The 27,255-nt window shown below is 50.3% G+C and overlaps 1 protein-coding gene across 2 annotated transcripts in view; it reads right to left on the reverse strand.

The window, feature by feature from the left end:
* Positions 1-2,097: 2,097 nt before the first annotated feature.
* RAB6B (RAB6B, member RAS oncogene family) overlaps positions 2,098-27,255 on the reverse strand; it is a 72,501-nt gene continuing 47,343 nt past the window's right edge. For both annotated transcript variants that reach the window (XM_017505722.2, XM_037730356.1), the window contains exons 3-8: positions 19,420-19,473; positions 19,095-19,200; positions 17,347-17,458; positions 16,012-16,105; positions 12,411-12,477; positions 2,098-6,721 (exon numbers count right to left, since the gene is read on the reverse strand). In XM_017505722.2, the coding sequence (XP_017361211.1) occupies positions 6,657-6,721; positions 12,411-12,477; positions 16,012-16,105; positions 17,347-17,458; positions 19,095-19,200; positions 19,420-19,473 (498 nt within the window). In that variant the 3' untranslated portion in view covers positions 2,098-6,656. The remainder of the gene's footprint in view (positions 6,722-12,410; positions 12,478-16,011; positions 16,106-17,346; positions 17,459-19,094; positions 19,201-19,419; positions 19,474-27,255) is intronic.

The raw sequence follows: 27,255 nt of genomic DNA on the forward strand, positions 1-27,255 counted from the left end.
TGAAGGCCATCAGTGTCAATTAAGATGCCTCTCTCTCTTATCTCATCCCTTCACACATTTAAGGAAAGGCGATCACCACACCTACCTTCATTTGCGCAGGAAAACAATCGTACTTCAACCGTAAAGCTCGAAACTTGACTGCTCACGAGCCTTGTACGCAATCAGCCACTGAGTAAATGCCACACATTGCAGCAGACCCTGGAAATCCTAAACAAAACACAATTCTTTAGAGGCCTGTGGCCCTGTTCAGAGGTTAAGAAGTGTGCTCTTTCAGTGTGGTTTCCCTGCTCTTCATGTCTCATTAGCGTGAGCTCCATCACAGCTGCACTTGACTTCTAAGTACCGTGTGGGCCTGTGATCAGCGGCCAGCCATACAGCCCCAACAGGACCGCCAGTTTTCCATCAGCCTCTAAAATGTCAGTGTTCCCATGATGCTAATGTGTGAGGCACATGGCTGTGTTCTGTTGACTTGAATATTGTTTGAAGGGTTTTTCTGTTTTGTTGAGACAGAGTCTTGTTCTGTCACCCAGGCTGGAGTGCAGTGACACCATCTCGGTTCACTGTAATCTCTGCCTCCCGGGTTCAAGGGATTCTCCTGCCTTAGCCTCCCCCAAGTAGCTGGGATTACAAGTGTATGCCACTATGCCCAGCTAATTTTTTGTATTTTTAGTAGAGATAGGGTTTTGCCCTATTGGCCAGTCTGTTCTCGAACTCCTGGCCTCAAGTGATCCGCCCACCTTGGCCTCCCAAAGTGCTAGGATTATAGGCATGAGCCACGGCACCTAGCCTGTATTTCAAGTATTGAAATCATTTTGTTTCAAAAAGTTTTTTTTAAATTTGAGTTTAGCATACAGTGACCTCCACACTCTTGTACACTGGTGAGGAAAACCGTGCTGAGCAGTGTTACTGAATGCCACACCACGCACTCTAGGCAGGACGTTCACTAAGCTCTGCCATCCTCCCAACCGTGGCTGAGGAATCCCAACAGCGCTTCCTTAGTCTGCCAAAGGCAGGAACTGCTGGACAGCTGGAGTGTGACAGCATCCCCAGTGAGATCACTCACTTCCCTATAGTGTGAAGTCATACCACCGTGAATTCTTGGGGAATGACTGCTTATCTTGGAAGCACTTCACTCAAGCCTTAGTCTGGCCCACGCAAGCACCTATCCACTGGCCCTCAGCCCTCTGATTTGCCACATCCCCTGTACCTGGTGTGCCTCACATTTTACAACTGGCAGCCAGAAAACGTCTTCGTGGGGACATCCAGTTCCTGTCTCCTCTAATCAAAGATGGCTTCCTTGAGGAGGCAGCAGATTGGAAGGTGTTGTGGAACCTTTAGAAGCCTTAAAAGGGAAAGGAATTAGTAAAGTTGGACTTGAAGAAGAGTGAGATTCTCAAGCTAGGGCAATTTACCTAATCTCCACCTTTGTTCCTCTTTGGATTGGTCTCAGAACTCTGCTGGCTTCTGAGCATCTTTTAGTCTGGAGATAACTGAGACCTGGAGGGGCCACCCAGGGATGTTCCTAACTGGTGTGGGGTGGGGCTGCGGGTGAAACGTGGCAGCTAGATGTTGTCAAAGGTCATTCTAGTTCACCTTAAGTTCTTGCCTTTAAACGGCTTTCTGAAAATCAGAAGCATGAGAGATCCAGTCCCTGTACCCTCACCCCACTTCCTAATCCCACAGCCATGACAAGTACAGAGTGGGGATGAAGGAAGATCTCATACCCCTGACTCTCAGTTCTGCCCGGAGGCTCCCTTCCCATCAGCCTTTCAGCAGAAGGGAGATTAGGGAAATGTGTGTGGATTTACTCTCATGAGTGTGTCCCATCTTTCCCCATTAGGAGTTGATGGGCAACTCCTAAGGAGGAAAGATGGGACACACTCATGAGAGGAGTGTCCACTCAAAGCCCTTTGCTGTTTTGCTTCTTCCTCCAACTTCCCCGGTAGGAGGAAGAGGCAAAACAGCAAAGGGCTTTGAGTAGGGGACGTACCACTCAGGCATGAGAAGAGGGACTTTGTGGAGCACACACCTGAGGAACTCGGTTTTTGACCCCCCCCCCCCGTTTATGACAGCACCACTTAAACACAGACAAGAAGCTTTGTTTTGAGAATTAGGACAGTTTATTGTTTGACCAACATGCTGAGTCTTTTCCACATTTTACACAGTTTAATGTGAAGTCAACATGGTGGCTATGTCTTCTGAGCCCGTAACAGATGGAACTGCCACCCTCTGTGCTCCTCACAGCCAATCACTTTAAAGGGATGGGTGAGGGGAAAGTGAGGGGAGAAGTGGACACACACCGCGAGATGCAGGCTGGCCTTCTATGCTACGGAGTCTTCCCACCTCCTGAAGAAACCATCTACACCCCTGCTACAAGGATTTCCTAATGAAACCACGCGCTGCTGGGAATGCCAACCAGACAGGGGTCTGGAGTCCAAGGAGTTTGCACATTGAGATCCCAAGGCTTTGGAACACCTAAATAGTTCATGTCAAAAATTCAAAGGGTGTCCTGATCGGTGTGGGTGCCCATGACAATGAGAGTAGACTTGGGGACTGGCCCTTCTGCAGTAGAGGAGCCCAAAATACCACCGATATTCTCACTCACATGCTAGGAAGAACCTAGTGTCCTAACCAAAGTGCAGAGATGGTCTGAGGAACACACCCATGCACAGCAGTCCTTGCTGTGTAATAAATATGGAGTTACATTTGTTCACACACAGGGCAGCAATGGATGAAGAGTGGAAACACATTGGTTCGGATCATTCCTAACTTCCTGGGGGATCCTCATCAAGTCGCCCTTCTCCATCCTAGTTTTCCTGCCTGTAGACAGGAAGTTATGAGAGCTCTGCCTCGCACAGCTGTAACAAGGTGACGATGCCTCATATTCTTTGGGGAGAGGTAGTTTGGAAAGGAGTGGGCACAAAACCTGCTTGGCTGATGTACACGGACATACTTCTGTTCAGCTGCACCTTATGTGGCTCACACACGCCTCACCGTCCTCAGCTCCCTGGTCTCATCTCATGTCCTGACATCCTCGCCTGCCTTTCAACTTGTGAAGAAATGAGGCTGCTCTAACTGAAGGACGCTGAAGCTAGCAGGGCCATCCCTTTATTACTGACACAACTGGTACCCCAGGGCAGGGCCTCCCAGCACTGGCTAGCCACCAGGATGATGGAGACATTGCACCCCAGATGTGTCTGCACTCTTAGCTACCACCATGTCAATCCTTGTATCTGTTGCCAGAGACACTGAAACTAGTCTGGCCATTGCTCCCCGCAGACCTGGGAACATGACTGAATGTTTAAGGATGATGACAAGAGAGCAGCAATAGACAGCACGGAGGCCTCTGACCAAAGGAAACTGTTGCCAACAGCTACCAAGACCACTAATCTCGGACCACAACTGCAGCCACAGTGCTCATGATTCTGATGTCACACCTTCATACTGATGTACGTATGATCACCCAGTAAGTTAGGAGTGATCAGAACCAGTGTGTTTCCACTTGTAAATAGGCTGTTTGCTTTTTCCATCTTATACTCAATCTTCCTGATGCCTGCAGAACAAGAGCTTCGCTAATAGCTTTTGAGATTCACCCCCCCACCCCGCCCTCCCAAAAAAGAAGGCCAAAAGAAGAGGATCCTGCTAATCTGCCAGGTCAGGTCTAGTCTTTGTGGAGAGGGACTGAATTACTTAGTTGAGAACATTTCCTCAAAGGAATCCTCTACTTTGCCCTCTGCTAACCCATCTGGATTCAGCAAAGACGCAATGCTCTTGCTGGGGTGCTGGGGTGCTGAGGCAATGCCATGGCATCTTCAAGAGCACCTGACAGTTTGTCATGGAACCTTAACTGTGCCAATCCTACCCACAAGCAAGGGGACAGGGATGGTGCCTGCCCAAGACAAAAATCAGGGAACCAACAACTTCCCAAAAAGAGGTGTGGCTGCCTTTCCAGACCCCAGGAAGGGAGGGATGGAAACCGCACCTGCGGAAGGGAGCACCATGAAACTGCGGATATGGGAGGACAGGAGGAGGAAGCCACCCTCAGCCTCAGAGGCCAAGCGGCTGGGGAGAACCCAAGCTCAAAGAGAGAATGTTGTGTGCATGCTAGGAAAGGCAAAACTCACTAAGGCCACGTCAAGCCAAATGCCATCTTTTACTGCTCCTCTAGACCAGGATGAAAAAGCAGTCCATAGTGCCTTGGGTGTGTGTGCACATGAGAAGGGAACTGAGTTTCTACCGTGTTTTATAGGATTTTTTTTTTTAAAAAAGCTAATCTTTAGTGCCAAGAAAATAAAAATCTACCGTACGTTCATTCACTGAGACCCAGCGCAGATCCCTGTAAACGGGGCGGTCTCAGAGGCCACAGGTGATGGCCTTCGCTGCCAGCCAGGCAGGATGCTGTCATGCGGACTCCTGTGAATTCTCTCGAGGTAAGTAAGCACTCTTCCAACAAGCACCACTTGGGGGTGTGCCCATGGTGGGGGGGACACTGGCCCACACAGGCATGCACACCCGTGCATATAAAGTACATAGAGAAATGGTGGAGATATTCCTGTGGGCTATGTTTGCCTGTAGTTTAACACAACTATGCATTATTTTATTGATGGCAAGACAATCACAAGTTATTTGACAATATTAAGTATTTCTTATTTCAACACGTTGCAGTACTTTTGAATTTCCAAAACTGTTATCACAATGCAAGTTCCAACTTGAGAGCAGGAGAAACAAGAATATACATTGAGCACATGTATCTCCGTGTGAGGATGTGTTTGTGGAAGGTGTATACACAAGTCTATCTCTATATATAATTATGTACACACATATAAAAACTAAACACGTGACATCTGAAACACGTTCAAACATTGGTCCTTGCCTTCTGGAAGAGATGTTCAGTGGGATCCTCCTTCGTTTCTTCTTCACCTGAAGATAAATTCCTCTCTAGCGATGATCTCTGGCACACAGCCTCCTGGACAGAGGACGTTTGGCAGGCCCACTGCACGAGTATCAGTCCAGCCAGGTTCTGCTGCACTTACTGCCTGCCGTTTCAGATTAATTTCTGAGAAGTTTCAACATGCATTCCAACAACCTTGTGGAGTTCAGCCCACCATACCCCAGATGGTCATTCATCCTATCTATGACATGCCCAGCAGCAGCCTGGAGGAAGAGCCAATGACAGCAGGGAGGGAGGGGCTGACATTTTGGCCAGACTCACTGTCCATTGCACCTGGCTCTGTGTAGGCTCAGGGCAGTGAGTCTGAGTTTGGAATGCTGGCCAAGTGGGTTATATCACTTAGAGAGAAGAGAGAGGGTTCTCTTCAGAGACTTTACAGGTCCTCAGGACTAAAACATTTTCAGGAATGAGTAAAAAATGGAAGAGATGGCTCTCTGGGGGCAAGTCCTAGTACCCCAGGCAGCTTCTGGAGACCCCACCTGAACCATACCCTCAGGTGACCACAGGGCAGCCGCAACAGCCACAAAGGGATGTCCACAAGGACTTCAATTGTGCCATGCCAGTGGGGTGAAAACACAGCAACAGATCAGCTTTTCCAGAAAGTACTCGACAATATTAGCAGCTTAGGCTCTAAGAACATGGATCTTTCAAGGTGGTGGTTCTACAGACAACCCTTCCCCCCAATCACAGAGGCTCAACTCTAGGTGGTACAGACTCCAGCTTCCCTGACACCCAGGAGGAAGGCTTCAGGATGCCACGCTGCCCAACATCACACACTGAGTTTCTTAGGGTTAGCCCAGCTGTGTGTGCAGATTGCCAGGTAGGCTGGTTAAAATGTTTTCAGAACTACACACGGAACCCCAGTCTATAACCGCGCACTGCACAGCTGCAATTGCCAACAGCACCCCGTCCTCCTGATGGCCTCTTCCTCTGCCAGTCCCTGAGGGTATGGAGAACACAAAGTTGCCTGTACCCTCAACCCCTTCAAGGCTTTTCAGGGAAGGGGAAAGGGAAGTGAGAGCAGTGCCCCTGGGGCCTGCTGCCAGGCTGCCTAGAGCCCACAAGGCCTTAGTCTCAGCTCCACACAAGGTTGATGACCCACTCTGGGCATGGAAGGACAAAGTCAGAGCTACCTTTTCAGAGGCTGATGTGTTCAACCAATGTTTGATTTAACCAAGTAGGGCCTGGAGAGTGGAGCCAGATGGCCCTGGACTGGAGCCTAATTAAGTTGCTCAGTTAATTGTTTTAATTTATTGGGCTGGGGATGGGAGGAAGGCAGAGGTGATGAATGGTTCAAAGAGAACAGGAAGGAGGAGGTGTGTGGAAAAGGTTCTCTATAAGTTTACAAATATACAAAAACAAAAAGCACATCTTTCAAATAAAAATGACTACATTTTTATCTGGCAAAAAATTGTATACACATGATTTAAATTTTTTTTAAATTTTAACAGTTTTTGGCAATCTTAATAAAGTACAATATATTACAACCAAACCAAAAAATAGTCGTTTAAGTAACAGCTGTTAAGAGTGACGTGATCCCTGATGCCCAGCCTCCCTCCCCATCCCACCCTACTCCTAGAGACAGAGAGAAAAGAAAAATCCTCCCATCTTGATAACTCAGTTCCCTCCCCCCTTAGGAAGCTAGCCAATAGGAAGCAACACAACAAGCAAGGAGTGTCATGGGAAGCCGCAGGTCGGCTTTGCATTAGCAGGAGCAGCCCCCCTCGCTGGCCGGGGGCTCCTGGGGTTTGTCCAGTTTGATGTCAATCACTGCAGGGGGATGGGCTAAGGAAGACGACTCTCCTGGAGAAGCTGCCACCCCGCTCAGCCCTGTGCACCGTACCCTTTGGCTACTGCTCTGTTTCTCTGCAAACACCGAAGGACTTGGCTCTTGGTTTGGGTGGGCTAGAAAGGGTGCAACACCAGCTCCCACTTTGCCTCCTCTTCTCTTCACCCATCTACTTCCCCCGATGCCTGTCCACCCAAGCAAAGCTTGTCTTGCCTGGGCTGTGGGATCACCATCTATACCAAGGCCAGAGGGTCCCTTTCTCAGAAGCCTCCCCTTGACCTGTGCTCAAACGCCAGTTCCCAGCTCTGGCCTCAGCCGGGTTACCTGCCTGCCCCCCTCAAAGTGCAATGGAGATGAAGAGCCCGCCAGATTCACATCTCAAAGCACAATGGTACATGGCCCTTGCCTAACTGGCAGCAGGAGCAAACCCCTCAAGCTTTAGTCAGAACACATCACTTAGATCCTGAGGATGGCCACATCCACCACAGGGCCTACACACTGCCCCCTTGCCAGCTCTTTCCTCTGGTGCCCTCAGGGGCTGTGGCTAGAGAAGCACTTACCAGAGCCACCAGAGGGACTGCTTCAAAATGCACAGCCAGGCTGGCCCTCTCCCTTCCTCACCGGGCACAAAGCCAAGACTGTATTTGAAGTTTTAGCCTTGCATCAAACCAGACCTAATTATAGCTGAGGATCAGGCCCTTTGATACCTCACAGAATTGCTCTTCCTGGACAGGGCTTTGGTGCCGGCTGCAGGACTGCCCTAAGACCGGTGTGTGCGGGCTGTGGTGGTATGAGCAGCGCTCTTACGGAACTTGTTGCTGGCATCCTAAGGATGCTTTTGTGGCTCCTATTTGAGGACAACAGGAGAGATTCTTTTGGTTTAAATACTATGAAAAGCCAGGCTTCTCCTGAAGTTTACATTTTTCTTTCCTTGCCTTGGCTGTTAGGCTGCTCAGAGTGAACTTTTTGGCCACCTCTAACAACCATGCAGCCACGGCATATATTTTGAGTATGACTTTATCTCTTGACTTTTCTTTGCTTTTCCTACCTTTGTTCTCCATATGTGCGTGTGTACACACATACACATACAGCTTTATCTTGTTTGTATGTATACACACATTGCAGCATATAAAGGAGTAAACAGATAATAAGCAAATGCCTTCCTTCCCACTGCGCACTGCAGTCCACCTTTTGTTCTTTCTACTCCAGTCACACAGCCTACTTCTCTACTGCCTACCCATTTTGGCAGACCCACTTCCAGGAATGCCCTGCTGTTTCTCTCTGGCAGCTGTAGTTTTATGTCCGATGCTGGCAGCCCAGTCCCCTTCTGTATCCCTGGCCTGGGCACAGGCCTCCTTGAGCTCTTCCGGTCTTCTCTGAGTGCCCGTCTGAGCCCAGCCAGCTCTCTCTCAGCATGGTGGCTTCCCAAAGCCAGCTCGGGTGACAATCATGTCACATTCTGCTACAGAAACAAAGCATCCATGGGTTTCTCACTCAGGCCTCCCCTGGCGTTAACACTAGGCTCATCCCCTTTCCTCGATCACACACCGAGGCCCCACCAGACTTTCCTCTGCTTTAAACACGTCCTATGCTTTCCTTCTTTCCTTTGTTCATGCTGTTCTTTCCTTCTAGAAGTGATGCTCCCTCCCTGCACCCAACCTTCCTCCTCATCTTTACCTGTAAAAGTGTCCTCATTCTTAGGTCCAGGGTGCATGCACTAGTGGCCTCTCCTGTGAAGCCCTTCCAGGCGGTGCTGAGCACTGACTCTGTGCTGAGCGCTGTAAATGTGCTACCTCACTTCCACAGGAGACCCCGCGCAGTGGGGAGTGAAACGGCCACCTGCCAGCTGGGAAGCTGAGGTGCTCAGGCACAAACCCAAGGCTATCCAACCCCAGCCTTCTACTTTCAATTACCTGGCTGTGCTAAGCCCCTTGTGGACTGGCTTCTCAAGCTCAACACTACTGACATTTTGGGCCAGACAATTCCTTGTGATGGGGGCGTCCCGTGCACGTAGGATGTTCAGAAGCATCCCTGACCACAATCTATGAGATTCCAGGTAAACCCCATTCCCTTTCCCCAATTTATGACGAGCCAAAGCGTATGAAGACATTGCCAAATGGGGGGCGGGCAATATTAGTCCTGGGTGAGAAACACTGGTCTAGCTCGAAGGTCGGCCACTGTTACAGCATTACATTCTGCTCAGTTGAAGGTACCTGACTACCACTAAAAAAGTCTCATGCACAACTGGAGTCAGAATACTTTCACACACTGCACAGCAGCAGTTCTCAAATGGATTGCATCAAAATTTTCTGAGATATTTGTTAAAAATATGTCTTGCTGGGCCCTACCTTGGTAGATGTGGGGATGGGCCCCAGATATGTGTTGTTAACAATTTCTTTGGAGAGTCCCAAGGCACAGACATCCAGGAAACCAATTCTATTCCAGCACTGTCCAAAGAACTTTCTGCGATGACAGAAATATTCTATATCTGCACTGTCCAAGGTCTCACCATTAGCAACATGGGTAACTGGGCACTTGAAAGGATGCCAGTGCAAGTGAGGAGCTGAACTTTTAATTCAACTGAATTTTAACTAGTTTAAGTCAGAATAGCCACATGTGGCTGCAGAATTGGAGAGCACAGGTCCAGCTCTTCCACTAGGAGCTTTCACACAGGCTCTCATTTAATGTCACCTCCTTCCTCGTTATGCCACATGCTGCTGAAATGCAGTTCCCCGGGGGCTGCTTGCTGATTGACAGGATAGGGAAAAATGACTGGACCCATGTTTAAATGATGCCCCGGAAGAGGAAACTCAGGGTTTCCCATAAGCCTCAAGAGGTTTGATATGTGCCTTTCCAGCAGGCACGGCCAGAGCTCACCCGCCTCTTCCCTCTGGGTCAAGTGTGGCCCATCATGAGCCACATTCAGTGTCCACTGTCTCTTGTTCCTGGAACAGTGATGGGTGGGCCCAGGCAGCCTGTTACAAACTCACCCCTACTGTTGGGTATGCTTCCCCAGTCCCAGCACCTCTGACCCAACTGCAGCATAATCTACTCTCTGTATCTGGAATCTCAAAGCACCCCACAGTCCCATCAGAGAGGGTAACAGGGCTGTGGAATCCAATTATTTGGATGTGGTTCCAGCTCACAATTAAGAAGTTGGGAGGCCTTGGGCATGCTCTATCAAGTTTGGGGTGTACTGTCCTCACCTACTTAGAGCCACTTCATGAAGTGCCCACAATACTGCTGTCCCTTTGCATAAGCCAGCCTTGTGCAGAAGGAGTGCAGGCCCATGCAATGGAGGCACGCTGTATTTGGGCAGAAAGTGGGGATTGGGGAGTTGTGTATGTAGACCCCATGAGGGGCTTAGGGCTCTACCACTTGGTGGCCCCCTGGCCTCTACTTTGCTGAGAGAGCAGAAGACCAGTGGAGGGTGCTGCTGGGCAGAAGTGTTGGCCAGAGCGGCCCTGAGGGGGGCCTCCTGTGTTCAATGTGAAGAAGGCAGCCCCCCATCTGGACCTGCAAGCAGGAGACATAAACCTCAAGCCACACATTCCCCATGCCCTGAGCCAAGCAAGTAAGGCCAAGTGTGAACAGTTTATACATCGCCACAAAGCAGTGCTTCTGTGTGTTTGCTCTCAATGTTGAACACAATTATGAACATGACCTGAAAGCACACATCTTCAAAACACCTGGATTTGAACTATGAGTAAGCAGAAATGCCAGCACCCCACCCCGGCTGAAGCAGAGTGACAGCTGCCTCCACCTGGTCCCTCTGGGAGCTCTGGTGGCCACTCCAGTATCTGCCTCGTGAGAGGATGGCAGTACATCTACCCAGATGAGGGGACCCCACAGCTAGAAAAAGGGACACAGGTCACATGGCCCTGTGCAGTGTGTTTGCAACCTGCCCTGTATCCTTTCTCTCAAGGGGCCCGAAGGTCATTGGTAGCTGGATGAGACACTAGGCACATTGTCACCCCGCACTCAGCCCAGCCTGACCTGACTGTGGGCGCAGCCTGGAGCCTCCATAGTACGACTCCGGGAGAATGTGAATGAAATGATCACCACTCACCCTGGCCAGTGTGCCGTGCCTTGAGAGCTGGTGGGATGGAAAGCAGGCAGTGCAACCCTTCCCCTTGCTGGCAGGCACAGCAGGGATCGCCTGCACCTTGTCTGCCCCTCTCCCTTGGTCCTGCTCCTATGTTTGCCCTTCAGATTGGCTTCTGTATGTTCCTGGAACCTCGAGGGAGTCCCATGTGACAACTGATTCCATGGGGGCTCTCTTCTGAGCTCTGGAGCCTGGCTCTGCTACTGAGAGCTGTGGGGTGCCCTTGTCAAGTATGTGAGCCTCAGTCTCTTTATCTGTGATTGGAGTCTCATAACTGACCAACCAGGAGACACTCCTCAAACCCCCTCCTCTCGGCCAGTTTGTCTTCTGGAGACACACAGACCAGGGGACTGCTGGGGCACCTGCTCCTTAGTAAGCCTTCCTGCTCCACCCCTAAGCAGGGTGGGTCTCGAGTCTGCTCTGAGAGCTCCTTAAGGAAAGCTGGAGAGGCCCAGCCTCCCTCCAGGCCTGTGTCAGGCTCCCTCTTGCTGCCACCCTGAGGCTCCCAGTGTCCTGCCCACCCTGCCCCAGCAGCTCCATCAGGCAGAAGGGGAAGGAGCAGCACAGCCACCACTCCAGCCCCTCTGGGCCTCCAACATTAAGCTGTGTGCTTCTCTCGCTTTTGATTCTCATCAGCCCGAAGGTGCCCTTCCATCTTCCCAGGGCCCTTCTCTGATCTGTCAGAAATGTCTGCCCTTAGAGGCCTGTGGGATCGGCGGGGCATGCTAGAGAGCTGCTGTGTAGGGACAGGTCCATTCTAAAGGATGCCGGCCAGGGATCTGCATGCCCAGTTTCTAGTGGCTAACTTAGGTGGGGACATCTGACTAGGTGCAGGGGAGGCCAGGTGTGGGCTATGCCTTCACAGTTTTCATCTGATCCTCTCAAATGCCCTTGGAGGGACGATGTCCCAGAAAAAATAGGGCTGGCTATGGAGGAAGCAAGCTTGAGTATGAACCCTAACTGTAACTTACATGCTGTGTGACATTGGGCAAACCAGACTACCTCTCTGAACCTGTTTCAGCCTCTAGGTGTCTCTTCAGGTTGGGGCTGGTTTGTGGGTGATGTGCAACTGTCCCACAGAGCAGGGGGGAGCCTCAGGGGCTGTGTAGGGCCGGGCGGAGAAAGCGGCGGAACATGGAAGGGGGCGTCTGTTTGAAGTGGGAGCTGTCTCAAGTAGACTGAACCATGACGAGATCACATCACCAGTGACAGCCTTCCCTGCAGTGGAGACTCTGCCTGCGTTCATAAAACCCATACCATGCTCTCAGTAAAGAAGGGCAAAGTCGCTGTTCCTCACTCCCCACCCCTCAGCATCACTCTGTGCACACCCCTTTGGTATCCTCCTGCTATTCTAGGAGAAGAAGTAAATGGTTAGAGCCAGATGAGGGCTCCACGACCATGGAGTTCAGCCACACCCTGTCTACAGGATGTCCTGTGCCGTTTGCGCGGTCCACAGAAGGCCGGGTGGGGGACTGGCGACTGTCTGGCCACTGCACTAACATATTCGGTGAATAAATGGCTCCTCCTATGCATCTTTTCACTCACTTGTCACAGGAAAAGGATACTCCCTTCTTTGCTTTTCTCCTGGACATTCTCCATTCCGGGTAGAGCCGACGCCACACGTCGAAAAAGCTGGAGATGAGGAAATGCAGCATGAGCCCCCACCTCGGCCCTCCCCTCCGCTCCTCACTGTGTCTCCACCCTCTGGCCTCTTCCTCTCCCAACCTGCAGCCTTACTCTACCATCTGCCCATCTGAAGGGCAGGGGCTGTGCCTCCGTTCTGTCTCCCGCACCCGCAGTGACTCTCATAGCATTGGGTCTGGGCAGGCCTCAGTGTAAGCGTGTGGAAGGAAGGAAGGAAAGCCGTGGCCTCTTGCCCAAACAGGCTGGCCACGGGGTCCCCGGGTTAGGTTGGGACTGGTCTGTGGGAGATGTGCAACTGTCCCACAGCCTGTGCAGGGCTGGGTGGGGAAAGCGGCAGGATGTGGAAGTCATAGCTTGTGACTGCAGGGGACCTCCTCTGGTGCAGAAAATGGTCTGGGCCTCCGGGTGACAGCCCCTAAGGTGGGCTTCTGCACACAGCCCTTGTGGGGACCAGGTGTAGGGAACCGACTTGCCCTTGAGACAAATGAGTCTGTTCAGGGGGCCCAGCAAGTCCAGCGTCAAGGCAGCAAACAGCAAGGGCCAGGGCCACACGGGCACAGTGGTGAGGCTTCTCTGAGAGCGTGAGGGATGCAGGAGTGTGAATGCAATCTTGTGAGCTTGTTTGGATGTGTGGGACCGTGAGCTGTTTATTTTGTGTAGGTGTGTGTGTTTTGCCTGTAAGGCTGCATGGAGAATGCGTGTGTTGTGAGTGGTGCGTGCGGGCAGGTGCATGTGTATTTGTGTAAGCATACAGAGGGATGTGAGTGTGGTGTGTGAATGTGTGGCACCTTTCTGTGTGTGTTTGTGAAGTGTGGGGGGAATGTGAATATAGTGTGTGTCCTTGGTAAGGTGTCTGTATACACGTGGGTTTTCTCTGTGTGTGTGTGTGTGTGTATGTGTGTGTGTGTGTCAGGGCAGGCATGGATGGCAGGGGACAGGTGGCAAGTGGCAGATGGGGTGCTGGCAGAGATGGAATCTTGGAGGTGACAAGGCAGAAGTATGAGGCATGGAGGACCCTGAACTGCTATGCTCTGCATGCTGGTCCCCGTGCAAATTCCTGTGCTAAAAGAGAATCTCCAATGTGACAGTATGAAGAGGTGAGCTTCAGGAGGTGCTTAGGTCAGGAGGGTAGAGCCCTCATGGATGGGATGAGTGCCCTGATGAATGAGGCCTGAGGGAGCCTGTCTGCCCCTTCCACCTAGTGAGCGTGCAGCAGGAAGGCGCCATCTAGGAAGAAACGGGCCCTCACCAGACACTGAATCTGCTTGCACCTTGACCGAGGATTTCCCAGCCTCCAGAACTGTGAGCAACACATTTCTGTTGTTTATATCCTACCCCACCTATAGTAATTTGTTACAGTAGCCTGAATGGACTAACCCAGGAACACTCCCCGCTCTCCTCACAAATGTGAACTGCAGGAACTGGGTGGGCTTTGGGCTCACGCCCTCCACTGCATGAGCTCTCTGAAGACAGGGTGAGTCTTATTCATGGCCTCACCCCAGAGCCCACAGGACACTACCCTCTTCCCTGAGTACCCGGGCTGAGTGACAGGGCTAAAGGCAGTGAGGGCCCAAGCAGGGAAGTTGCTGGTGGGCCCGGCAGGGTGTGGGACCCTTGTGGGCAGGCTGCAGAGGGGGCTCTGCAGTGGGGCAGGTGTTAGTGGGCAAGGGTATGAGGGGCCTGGGCCATCCTTCCTGAGCTCTCCTTCACGGCCTTGCCCTGGGCGGCTCCAATGTGCTTGTCTGGTTGTCAAAACAGTTACAGCCTCTGCTGGTGGCCAAAATGCCAGTTTGAAGGGTGCTCTAGGGCCAGGTATGGGTTTCTGTGAGTGGATATGCTTACCTTTAGATCCAGAACTCCACACCACATGGAGACTCCTTTGAGCTACACAGTGTTCAAAACTGACCACATTTAAATGCCTGCTAAACTACTGCGTGGGTTCCAGAGCACTCTGGGGGTGGAGGCATCAGTGCCTCCCTGACCCTGACTGTGGAGGCAGATGCTACCTGCCCTATGGACCTCCTGGTGCTGCCCTCCTTCTACGTCCCATGACTTTAGGACTCCCAAATAGCAGCAGCCTAGCCCAGTCTCTCCTGCATGCCCCCAGGAAGCAGGAAGGGCCATGACAGCTTCAGCCCACACTAAGGGAGGCTGGGAACAGATGGGAGTGAGTGAAGCCCTGCTGAGGATACTCCAGTTAGGGTGGGGCACTAAGTCCTGGAGCTTTGGGGCTCCCCAATGTCACATAGTATCCCTTCTACTCTGTCTCTTTTTGTCACTCTGCTAGCCCACCTTCCCCACGGCCACCAGCAGTGCCCGCATGGGGCAAACCACCATTGCATCCAGAAGGCCAGTGCTGCATACACAGCTTGCCAAGGGATCCCAGCAATGCTGGAGTGGCAAGGAAGGAGCGAACGCCAGGCCAACCATGTTCCTCACCAAGTGTCCCCACCCCACACCTCGGGCCCCCTGCAGCCACACCTTTGCTGCTCCCCTGCTTGGCATGCCTGCCCTCCTCACTACCTCTCCAAGTCCTTCTCATCCCCAACGGCAGGAGATCTTAACCTTTTCGTGAGCTAAGGACCCCTCTGGCAGTCTGGTGAAGCCTATGGACTCCTTTGAAGTGTTTGAAATCAATCACATAGGATGATAAAGGAAATACTGAGTACTGAAATAAACTTCATTGATATTCATGCTTCCTTATGAACGTAATAAACAGCGAGAACTAGCAAGAGCTCTAATAACTCCTGTGACAGGGGAACAGTGACGCATGCAAACTTCAAGATACCTGCAACACCATGAGGTGACAGGAAAGCATCTGTGAATTCTGTTGGTGGTAAAGCCATAGGCACTGCTAAGAAGACTGAGTCATTGCCTATACTCATCATTGAAGGACCAATCAGATGTCCTTCAGTGCTATGGACAAGTCAGTGGTTACTGAAGATAAAGGTGCAACGTTTTCCAGCCCTGTCTGCTGACCTGCTGAATTCCATCCATGGACTACTCAGGGGGCCTCATGCTGCAAGGTCAGCCCTAATTCCACAGCCCTAACTCCTGTGAGCTCCAACCACACCATGGTGGGCTCTTTTCTCCATGCCTGAGTTGCCCTCCACAGCCCTAGGCACTTGCAAAGTGCAAGGTATGAACCCCAAATGCTGATCGGATTGACTTTTCCTACACCCATCATCTGAAGTGAGGTGAGAGGCTAGGGGACCACTGCTTCTCTCAGCCTCCTGGAAGCTGGTGGCTGGACACTGTTAGGGCCTGCTACGTGGACCGTGACTGGCCGCTGCTACAGTGGCTGGTGACTTACGTTCTCCATACGCTGTGCCTGGCGTGCTCCCTCCCTCTCTTGGGCTTTACCAGCTCCGGAAATTAGCTCGCCCTGCACTGGGCGCACCTATGGGTGTTCTGGTTGGCTGTCCCAACCCCATCACCAGCCCCTCAGGGCAAGGCAGGTCTGAGCCTGCGGCTGACCACAGGGCCATGCCGTGCCGGGCCCGGTACCAGGTGTGTCCTCACCTGCTTCACGTTGTAGCCGGTCTTTGCACTGGTCTCAATGAACATGACGCTCAGTTCTTTGGCGCGCTGCTCCCCCTCCTCGATGGTTATCTGCCTAGAGATGAAAGGAAGGCGGAAATCAGTTCTGCAGAGAAGCCGCGGCTGGCAGAGATGAGGAGGGACCCGCCCAGCAGGGCAGAGGGAGCCCACTGCCCCCCTGGTCAGCCCTGAAGACAGGCTCTGATCCCAGGGGCCTCTCCCGGGTGCCAACCACAGTCTCTTAGCACAAAGTGGCACCAGGGAACAGCAGGACACTATTCCCTCCCCCAACTCCTTCCTTCGTGTCTTCGCAGCTTCAATTAGGCCCTGGGGCAGGCCTGGGGTAGGACTGCCCTGTCCCTGCCTTTCCCAATAGTCACTACTGCAGACCATGTGTTTGTGAAGAGATTCAAGCCAGACAGTGCCACTGGGGGTGGTATTATCGGTCCCATTTTCTCTATGAAAACACTAAGGTTAAAAGTGTCTCCCGCAAGGCCACAAAGCTACTTAGCAGAGGGGGCTCCACAATGCGGCAGGCAGAAGTGGGTGAGGGTATGAAAGGCGTGGGTACCCTTTGCACTGGGATTTGAGCCCAGTTTTCCTTCCTTCAAGGACAGAACTCTAGTAAAACAGGCTCTAATTCAGATGATTCCTCAGGTGGTCAAGGGACGCTGCGAGAGCCCTGCACTGCTTGCTACAGTCCACAGCCTGTCACTTTGTCAACCCAAGTCCGGGTCACGTGAGATGAGTGGACAATGTACATACATGGCACCTCAGTTCTCCCTGTGCACGGAGGGCAGTGTGGAAGAGCCTCTTTAGAGAGCCTCACGCCAGATGCAGCCACAAACCAGGCTGAGCAGGCTCCGGCTGTAGGTTTGTGGTCCGGATGTTCTGCATGCACACACATAGGGCCTGGGGCATTTGCGTCCCCACGCACACTGGTGTGGACAGTTCACAGGCACAGACAGTTTGCAGTGCACACACTGGGGCCCAGGGGACTGCTGTGTCTGGGGCAATGCTGTGGCCTTACACCGTGCACTGCTGGGCCAAGCCAGGTGCACAGAGCTCTGTGCAGACAGCACACGGAGGAATGCCTGGCCCCTGCCTGGTGATGGAAGGCAGGCCTTCACAGATGAGACACCCATGGGTGAGATTCTACCAGGTGTTCTCAAAGCTCCTAGTGTCTCAAGGGACCTTTCCCAGATGCATGGACAGAAGCACAGACACACCACCCATGCACGCCAGAGCTCCCTGTCCAGGAGCAGTTAGAGAGGAGTGGAGGGCAAGCACCCTGTACCTGTGTGCCCTCACACCTACCTCTTATCAGCGAGGTCTGTCTTGTTGCCCACCAGCATGATGATAACATCACTGCCCCTCTCTGTCCTGACGTCGTCAATCCACTTAGAGGTCTGTTGGAAGGAGTTGAGATCTGGAGGCAGAAAGTGGGGATAAACTGAAAGGCTGGGCGGACCACCAGCAGGACAGGGGAAGGGGAGGTGTGAGCCAGGAGCAGGAGGGAGTGTGAGCGCGCGCCCTCGGATACCCAAGGAGGGGTTTGAGCTCAGTCAACAGATTAGCCAGGTTGGGCCTTTCAGAGGGAACCATGCCCCGCCCAGTCCTGGGGAGCTGCTTGCACTGCTCAGCCACCCTCTGTGGGAAAGGAGTCACCCCATCTGGAAGGTCACAGTGTTATGATTTGCCACATGGAATAGTGGCTTTAGGGGTCCACCTGAGAGTCAGACCTGACTATGGGGACTCAGTGGAGAGAGAAATGGATCACACATGTGTGTGCATACACATACACACATACACACAGGACTTGGCGAGTTTGGACAGTGAGGAGTAAGCAGAGGAGAACACAGCAGTCCTAGGAAAGGAAGGGCCCTACTGAGTGGCCTTCCCACCAGGGGAGCTCAGGGAAGTCTGGCAAGGCCAGAGGGGTTTCTGAAGAGAACCGTCAGGCTCTGCAGGGGAAACGGGGGGAAAAGTGGCCCCAAGGCTAGAGTCAGGGGAGCCAGGTACACTCAAAAATCCAGGAGAGACAGGGCCACTTCTGGGCAGCCTGACCTCCCTCAGTTGCCATGACAGGCCTTGTGGGGCCGAGTAGCCATAAGGCTATGCCCACCACTTGGGAGTCCACGTACCCAAGGGGAAGGGAGGCGCCTGCCCTCAGAATTCTGTTTCCCACAGCCCACTCTCCCTTTTGATATGCCTCATGCCATGTGAACCCAGATCCTTGTGGGCCCAGTTCCCACCTGCACTCAGGTGTGGAGGGGACCTGTGGTCAGTAGAGGAGTGGACAGAGGGGGAGGGCGGCAGGCTGGGTGGTGAGGCATGTGCCAGCATCGGGGTACACATGCTTCCCCATGTGATTTTAGGGCTGTGGACAGCACCCGGGGAGTCCGCCCACTTCAGGGTAACCACAGCCCTGAGGGCTTATCAAGTGTGTTCCAAGACACCAGCCTTGCAGGTGTGGCCCCTCATCAGCCCCCACCCCCACCCCTACCCCAGCCCTGTGCACCCTTGAGGCTGTGCAGTCCTGTTAAAACACCTGCTTTGGCCAGAAGAGCCACAGTGTTGGAGACGAATTACCAGTCTACTGCACTTCTAGACCCCCTTGGCCGACCTTCCCAGGGAGTCCTGCACCCACAGCTGTTGGGTCGGGGTTGGCCCAGGGACCATTGTCTTCTCCCATGGTGACACAAATTCAGAAGTAGCTCCTGAGGCATCTGACAGCCAGGAAGAGGGAGGGTGCAGAGAGGCTGCAGCAGGGCCAACCTTGTGAGTATCAGCTCCTACCACATGCTGATCCCTGCTTTGAGCAGAGCCACCCTGGCCCTGTAAACCCCTGCCTGTCGCAGGAGGGTGGGGGCAGTGGGAAACATGTTGATGTTCAAAGGCAACTCACCTCTGTCCCCTGCCTTTCTGCATTCAGGGTACAATTGCACACACTTGTGTGCACACACATGCATACACACACAGACAAACACAGGCCTGACCAGGGTCACACCTGGGCCCTGGAGCCTCTATGAGCCACCCTCCCTTAGGCACAGACCCTTACTTACTTGTGATGTCATACACCACCACAGCCACTGTGGAGTCCCGGATGTAGCTGGGGATCAGGCTGCGGAACCTCTCTTGGCCGGCTGTGTCCCAGAGCTGCAGTCGCACCTGTTTCAGGGAGGGCAGGACCATGGGCAGAAGAGTCAGTGGGGCAGTGAGGTCCTCCTGGTCCAGGGGGCTGGGAGAATCAGGCTCTGCAATGCTGGCACCACCAGCTCTAGCCCGCAGGGTGGGCAGGGGCTCTCAGTGGTGCCCAGCTAAGGATTCTAGGGGATAAGCCCGAAGGAGCCCTCCCTTTCCCTTCCAGTCCTAAAATTAGGTGCTCACCGTGCGGTCCTCCAAGTACATGGTTTTTGACAAGAAGTCAATCCCAATGGTTGCCTGTTAGAGAAAAGCACAGAACGGTCAAAACCGAAAGGTCTCATGCAAAGGGGCAAAAGCCTGGTGACTGCAGACAGTGGCATAACCAGCAAGAGGGGACACTCATGTTAGTTCTAATGTGGCCATGCTGTGTCCTCCCTGCCCCTCCACCCACCACTCAGTGGCCCTCTCAAGACGGATCAAGCTGAGGAAAGACAGACGTGGCCTTTATAGGGCAGGAGCCTCTCTGGAAAGGGAAAGTACTTCGGGAGCAGTGACAGCACAGTGGTGAGGAGGCCTTCCCAGGGGCAAGGTCACTCAGGCCACTCAAAGTACATACCTGCCCCTGCCCCGCCGATGTGGGCTCCCTGCCTTGTTCCCCTTACCACCTAACCTGCAGCCTCCAAAGCCTCTTCCCTCTGTCCTGAAGCATGGGCCTGGGCTCAACACTGGCCTGGGGAGTGGGAGGCAGGGGACAGGAGCAGGCATCTTGCTGCAGTGTGGGGGCAAACACCAGCATAGCTTTTCTCAGGTGGGGGCACTGCAGACCACCCAGAGTGGCCTCTTGCTGGGAGGCACCATTGCCTCTTTTCTCCCTAAGCCAAAACACTGGAAGCTGTCACCAGCTACCCAGTGTCACACCTATGCCTCTTCTGCCCTGGCACCTGTGAGAGGCAGCTAGCCTTGTGGCCGGATGGCCAGGACCCACCACTCACTTGCTGTGTGCCCTTGGGAAAGCCACCCAACCTCTCTGGACCTCACATGCACCCAGTTAGCTGTGAGAAGGACTAAGAGGCTGTCAATGTAAAATGGAGGTATCACTGCTATGTAATCAGTAATAACAAAGACCTGGACACGCCTGAATGTCCAGGGCGCTAAGTACAGTGTGTTCATCTATGTGATCAGAATCCCTGGCAGCTGTTAACAATCACATTCTTGAAAAATATTTAAGGATTCAGGGAAATGGTGATCCAGTTTAAAAAAAAAAAGTCATAAAACATCATGTGGTGAGTGATCCCCATCCGATTAACTCAAGCAGATCTATGAGTGTTTTTCATGTTTTCCCAGACACTTTGAAGTGAAGGAAATCTGCTAAGTGTTAACAGCATCACAGTCTGGGTAGTGGCAGAGCATTCTGCTTACTTCATTACACTTTTCTCTGCTTTCCACAATGAACATATAATAGTTCCAAAATCAGAAAAAGTCCTTGGAAATAAAGTTTAATAAATAAGTTTAATTATGTGGAATGTCATAATTTCTGACTGCAGAAAAATACAACCAAGAGAAGCCCAAGAAAATAGAAGAGCTCATGTCTCCAGGCCCTCCTAGGCTGCAGGCAAAGGTGTGCACCAATGTATGTGCACGGGTGTGCATGTTTACACAATCACACTCCCACCTCGTTCCACAAAGGGCTGAGTGTGGCTGCACCCTCCTGGAAGCTTGCTTCATAATACAAAGATATGGAGGGTGGAGGGTCATTGTACGCTCTGGAGCATACGATGCTAGAACGTGGGCACTAGACAAACACCTTAGACACAACCCAATCAATCCCTTACTTTGCAGATGAAAGAACAGACCAAGAAGGCTAAAGGACATGCTTAGTGTGACTTCACTTATCAGCAGCAGGGCGGTGAAGATCAGAACTGTAACCTTAGCAGCACTTGGATCTTTCCAGCTCAGCCTGGCATAGTATAGCCACCAAGGAACAAATCTGTAATGACCAGTGCTTGCGGAGGCAGACTTTCTCCTTCACGGGTCTATTTTAGATGGACAATCCTTGTCTTCTGATTCCCTTATGGAGAAATGTGCATAGCAGGTAGAAGTCTCTCAACTCCTCAATGCTCAATAGGCTCCCCAGAAGTAACATGCTCCTTTTGTAGAGTCACCCTTGAACAAGAACCAGTTGCATGAGCTTAGGACTTGTGGCAGGGACTGCTGGTTGTCCCCAGTGTGTAGTCTCCCTTTCTATAGCAATAGAACTCTGGGCGTGTAGATGGACTCAGGGCCACTCCAAATAAAGACCATATTTCCCAGCTTTCTTCGCAGCAGAGTGGCTACGTTCTGGTTAATGGGATGTAAAGGTGATGTAGGCATCTTTTAGGACAGGTCTTCTATGGGTAGGGAGTGCCCAAAGCTGCTCCCTTTTTCACTGTCAGGTGGGGATGAGTCATCCAGATGAGGTGACAGAGTAGCGATGACATCAACAAAGCCTGACTCCCTGACCCTGAGAAGCTACCTCAGCAGCCCTGGACTGCTCACAGCCAGAGTGTTCTGTGAGAGAACTAAACTTCTATTTTGTTTAAGTCACTGATACTTTGGGTTTCTGTTAACATAGCCTAAATATTGCCTAACAAGCAAAGAACCACGGAAAAAAGTATCCCTCAAAGGTAGGCGCCTGATGGTGATGCTACCGATGACGGTAACGATGACGACCCCATCACACACCTCACATGTCACAAGGCACTTCTGCTTCCATGAAGGGCAGAGAAGTCACCAGATGACTCAACAAGGAATTGTGCCACTTGGATGAAATCCCAGTAAAGCTCAACCCAGTGGCCTCCATAACCATAAACTCCATTTACTGAACATCCATGTACTTTCTCTCACATCTCACAACAGTCTGAGCACAGAGACAGCAAAGAGGAACCTGAACGAGGCCAACATCTTCTCCAGCTCTCTCTTAATTCCCTCTCCCAGCTTCCTCATCGGAGAAACCTCTGGTCCCTTAACTGTCCACTCTCTCAGATCTGTTCTGGCCACACTCTCCACGTGACCAGGCCACTGAGCCACAGAAGAACTTCCAGAGCTGTATAGATGGCATCAAAGCACAGGCCTTGTCTCTGGGTATAACTGAGCCCTCAATTCTGCTCAAAAACATGTTCCTAAGTTTTGTTTTCAACAATGGTTGAGTGGCTTGTATCAAACAAACCCTCCCACAGAAAACTATTTTAACATCTGGAAAAATACAAGAAATAGCAATTTGCAAGCACTGAAGAGTGACCAAAAGCAGGACAAGGCAGGGTATAGTGGCCCAGGCCTGTAATCCCAGCACTTTGGAAGGCCAAGGCGGGAGGATCATTTGAGCCCAGGAGTTTGAGAGCAGCCTGGGTAACATAGTGAGACTTCGCCTCTAAAAAAATAAAAAAATAAAATTTAATCAGGTATGGTGGTGCCTGCCTGAAGTCCCAGCTACTTCTGAGGCTGAGGGGGAAGAATCACTTGAGCCTCGTGTGGCTAAGGGTGCAGTGAACCGTGATGACACTACTGCACTCCAGCCTGGTCAACAAAGTAAGACCATATCTCAAACACACACACACACACACACACACACACACACACACACACACACAATAGCATGTAGGGGTTACAATCACTGAAGGAATGGAAGAGAATTAGGTCGATTCTACATCAAACCAATACCTCCTGAGGAAACTCCCCAGTCTCACCAAATTAAAAGAACATCCAAAACACTTTGGACTCCACTGAAACCCCAGAAAGGCTGGCTTTAGGGGGAACAGTATCATCTCAGGGCTGAGGGTTATACCACAGGACCAAGAGAAAACCAACATAAATCTATTGTTGTGGTCTGAATGTGTCCCCTGCAGCCTTATCAAATGCTGAAACTTAATCCTCAATGTGACAGTATTAAAAGGCACATTCTTTGGGGAAATGACTAAGTCATGAGGGCTCTGACCTCTTGAATGGGATTAGTATCCTTATAAAAGAGGCTTAAGGGAGCTCCCCGGCTCCCTTCTGCCATGTGAGGACACAGTGTTCATCCCTTCCACCACTGAGGACACAGCATGAAGGTGACATTTTTGAAGCAGGGAGCAAGTCCTCACCAGATGCAGAATCTGCTAGAGACTTGATCTTGGAAGGAAATCCCAGTCTCCTGAACTGTGAGCAATAAATGTTTATTGCTTATAAATTACCCAGCCTAAAGTATTGTGTTACAGCAGCCTGAATGGACTAAGACATCTATCTTAGCAAGGTCCATATATGGTAACTGACCATCCCCTAACAAATATTAACTGCCCATAATTTAATTGCCTATTGAAATAAAACAACACTCTTCAGAGGAAGGCAACAAAATCCAAGACTATAACTTATTATTCATGAGGTCCACTGTACAATAAAAAAGGATAGAAATGTGAAGAAGCAGAAAATTCAAGCCATAATGAAGGGAAGTAACTCAACACATCCCTATATGACCCAAATGTTGAATTAGCAAAGACTTTAACTCTTATAATGTGAGAAAAAATATTTTAAAAAGGAAATACAATGGGGGACTATCAAGAGATTTACGAAAATTCTAAAACAAAACAAAATGGAACTTTTAACACTAAAAACTATAATATCTGAAATAAAAATGCATGGGCTTTAGATAACAGTAGCTAGGAAACTGCAGAGGAAAGGTCAGTGAACCTGAAGACAGGACAAAATAAACTGTTCATACTGAAGCACAGAAAGAAAAATGAAGCAATAAAAATAAAGAGAGCTTCAAGCGCTCCTAGGACAATATCAAGTGAGCGGATATAAATCCATTTAGAGGCCGGGCACATTGGCCCATGCCTGTAATCTTAGCACTCTGGGAGGCCAAGGCTGGTAGATTACCTGAGGTCAGGGGTTCAAGACCAGCCTGGCCAACACAGTGAAACCCGTCTCTACTAAAAATATAAAAATTAGCTGGGTGTCTTGGTGGATTCCTGTAGTCCCAGCTACTCAGGAGGCTGAGGCAGGAGACTTGTTTGAACCCAGGAGGTGGAGGTTGCGGTGAGCTGAGATTGCACCAATGCACTCCAGCCTGGGCAACAGAGCGGGACTCCATTTCAAAATAAAACAAAATTAAAAATGCAATTAGAGTCTCAGAAGGACAGTAGAAACAGATGCAAGCAAAAAAAATTTTTGAGTATAGCCCGCAATTTCCTCAATTTAATTAGAAACATCAACCCACAGTTCCAAGAAGTTCAGTGAATCTGAAACAGGATAAATCTGTAAAAAACCAAACCAAGGAATGTCATAGTCAAAATGCTGAAAACCAAAAATAGAAAATTTTAATAGCAGCCAGAATATAGAACAACACATTACATACAAGGGAAAAATGGTAAGAATTATAGTTGATTTATCATCAGAAACCGCAGAAGACAGAAGACAAGGGAACAACATCTCTAAACTGCCTAAAAAATAAAATAAGACACACACACACACACACACACAAACCCTCTCAGCCTAGAATTCTATAGCCGGTGAAAATTTTCTTCAAAAATGAAGACAAAACATAAACATTTTCACATAAGGGAAAGTCACATAATGTGTCACCAGCAGGCACTCATTATAAGAGATGCTTTAGGCCAAAGGGAAATTTTGTAGATGGGAATTGGAATCTTTAAGGCTGGAATACAAGTGCACCAGAAACGGCAAATCTATGGGCAAATATAAAAACATGCTACTTGTCCTTGATTGCTTCCTATCACAGTAACAATAACGTCCACAGTAACAACAACTAAACATCTCAGCACTTTATCATTTCCCAGCTCTTGTACTAACTGCTTGAAATAGATTACTTTATTTAATCTGGACAATAAATCTGTGTCAAGTTAGGCTCTTCTGTATTCTATGTCACTGCTAAGAAAACTGAATACAAGAGATGTTAAGTGACTTGTCGAATGTCCACAGCTGAGAGTGCAGAGTCAAGCTTCAAAAGGTATTTGCAAAGTTGTCTACATATGTCCAGCCTTATCCCCACACGCCTCCAGGCTCTGAGTATTTGTTAGTTCTCCCGTTTAAAGAAAGCCTCTTCATAGGCCCTCTTGGCCCTGGCGTTCTCCTGGACGATGCTTTCTTAGCCATCTCCTTTCTCTTCTATATCTCAGTCTCTCATTCCCTACTCACTTTTTCTTTCCATCCAAGAAACATTCCCAGGATTCCCACATCTTTGAATGGAAAAATCCCTCATTTTCACTAAGTTGCTCTCTAGCCATCTGCCAATCTCTTACCTCTTCTCAATGAGCATCCTTCTTGGAAAAGGACTTCAAATCCACTATATCCATTTCCTCTAGTCCCACCCATTTCTCAACTAGGTCAGTTGAGAACTGACCTAGCTCTTGCTATGGTCACCAGTAGCCATTTCATCACCAAATCGTGAGGACACTGTATAGGCCAGACTCAAGAGACTTGACCCTGCTGACCACTCCTCTTCTATGGCATGTTTCTTCTTTGAGTTTCATGACTTTACTTGTTCCTGGCTTTCCCTGTCTCTCTAACTGCTGTTCCTTACTGTTCTCTTGTAGGATCGTTTTCCTTTCTTTCCCTAAATTGTTGGCATTTCCTACTGTTTGGTTTCAGGGGGATCTCATTTACTCTCAATGCTTCAAATAAGAGATACTGATCAGTTCCTAATCTATAACCCAGGACTTACCCCTGTTCTGAGCCCCAAATCTATGCATCCAGCTATTACTACACATCCCATTAGTTACCTACCAGACAGCTGACTAAATATAGTATGTTCCCAAAAGGAGCCTATCATCTTCCTCCAAACCTGCTTCTGCTATTTTTCCTATTTCAATAAACGGCACCTTGACCACCCAGGGCGTTCACGCCTCTGGAAGCCTGAAAGCCCTCCTGAGTTGCTCCTCTTCACTTGCTGTCTGCTCCCTCACATCGAATGAATACTGAACTGGATACCTGGCCTCCTAAGGGCTTTCACCCAGCCCCCTTTTCTCCATCCCCGACACCACTGCCCTAGTTTAAACACTGAACTTCTTTTACCTGAATAACAGCAACAGCTTCCTACTACCCCTCATGCTTTCCACTGTAACTAATCTTTTATGTAGCAGTCAGGATGCCTTAGTCCATTTTCTGCTGCTGTAACAGAATACCACAGACTGGATAATTTATTTTAAAAAGAATTTACTTATCACAGTTCTGGAAGCTGGGAAGTCCAAGAACATGGCACTGGCATCTGGGGAGGGCCTTTGGGCTGTGTCATCCCATGTCAGAAGGTGGAAGATAAAGTGAAAATACAACAGAGGGGAAAAGGGGCCCAAACTTCCATGGTAATCAATCCACTCCTGCAATAACTGCATAATCCATTCATGAGGGTAAAGCCCTCATTACCTAATCACCGCTTATAGGCTCCACCTTTTTTTTTTTTTAAGCAGCTGCATCCTTCTAGGATCATCTCTTAATATATCACAAAGGCAATTAAATTTCAATATGAGTTTTGGTGGTGACATTCAGGCCACTGCAGAGTTATTTTCCTGAAATATTAATCTGATCATATCACTCTCTAGTGCCTTTAAGAAACAGCTCTTACACTTCAAGCTGGCCTATAATGCTGTTCACAGGGCCTGCCCCTGGCCTTCTATGGACACATTCCCTCCTTGCCCAGCCTATTCTTTATACTTTAGAAATAATATTCTGTACAGAACTCCTCATAAACAAGTTCCTTTGTGTGTCTAGGCCTTTTCTAATGCTGTTCCCTCCTCCGGAATGCTCTTCCACATGGTTTATACTTATCCAGAATTCAAGATTCAGCCCCTCTACAAATCATTTTCTGGGCCCTCAGGTTGCTCCAGGGCCCTCATTTAAAAATTTCTCTGTTAAATTGGAAAGATCTCATACTGGTCAATCTTTCCCACTGGCCTGTGATTCAATGATTCTCAATATGTAGCCCATGAGTCACTTGCATCAGAATCACATCAGGAGCTTGTTAAACATGTTGATTCCTGAGCTCCACTTAGACAAACAGAATCACAATCTCTGGGAATGAGAATTCCAGACAAGCCTGCAGATAACTCATTT

The sequence above is a fragment of the Cebus imitator genome, unplaced genomic scaffold (genome assembly GCF_001604975.1).
Source record: "Cebus imitator isolate Cc_AM_T3 unplaced genomic scaffold, Cebus_imitator-1.0 Scaffold340, whole genome shotgun sequence".
NCBI classification, from domain to species: Eukaryota; Metazoa; Chordata; class Mammalia; order Primates; family Cebidae; genus Cebus; species Cebus imitator.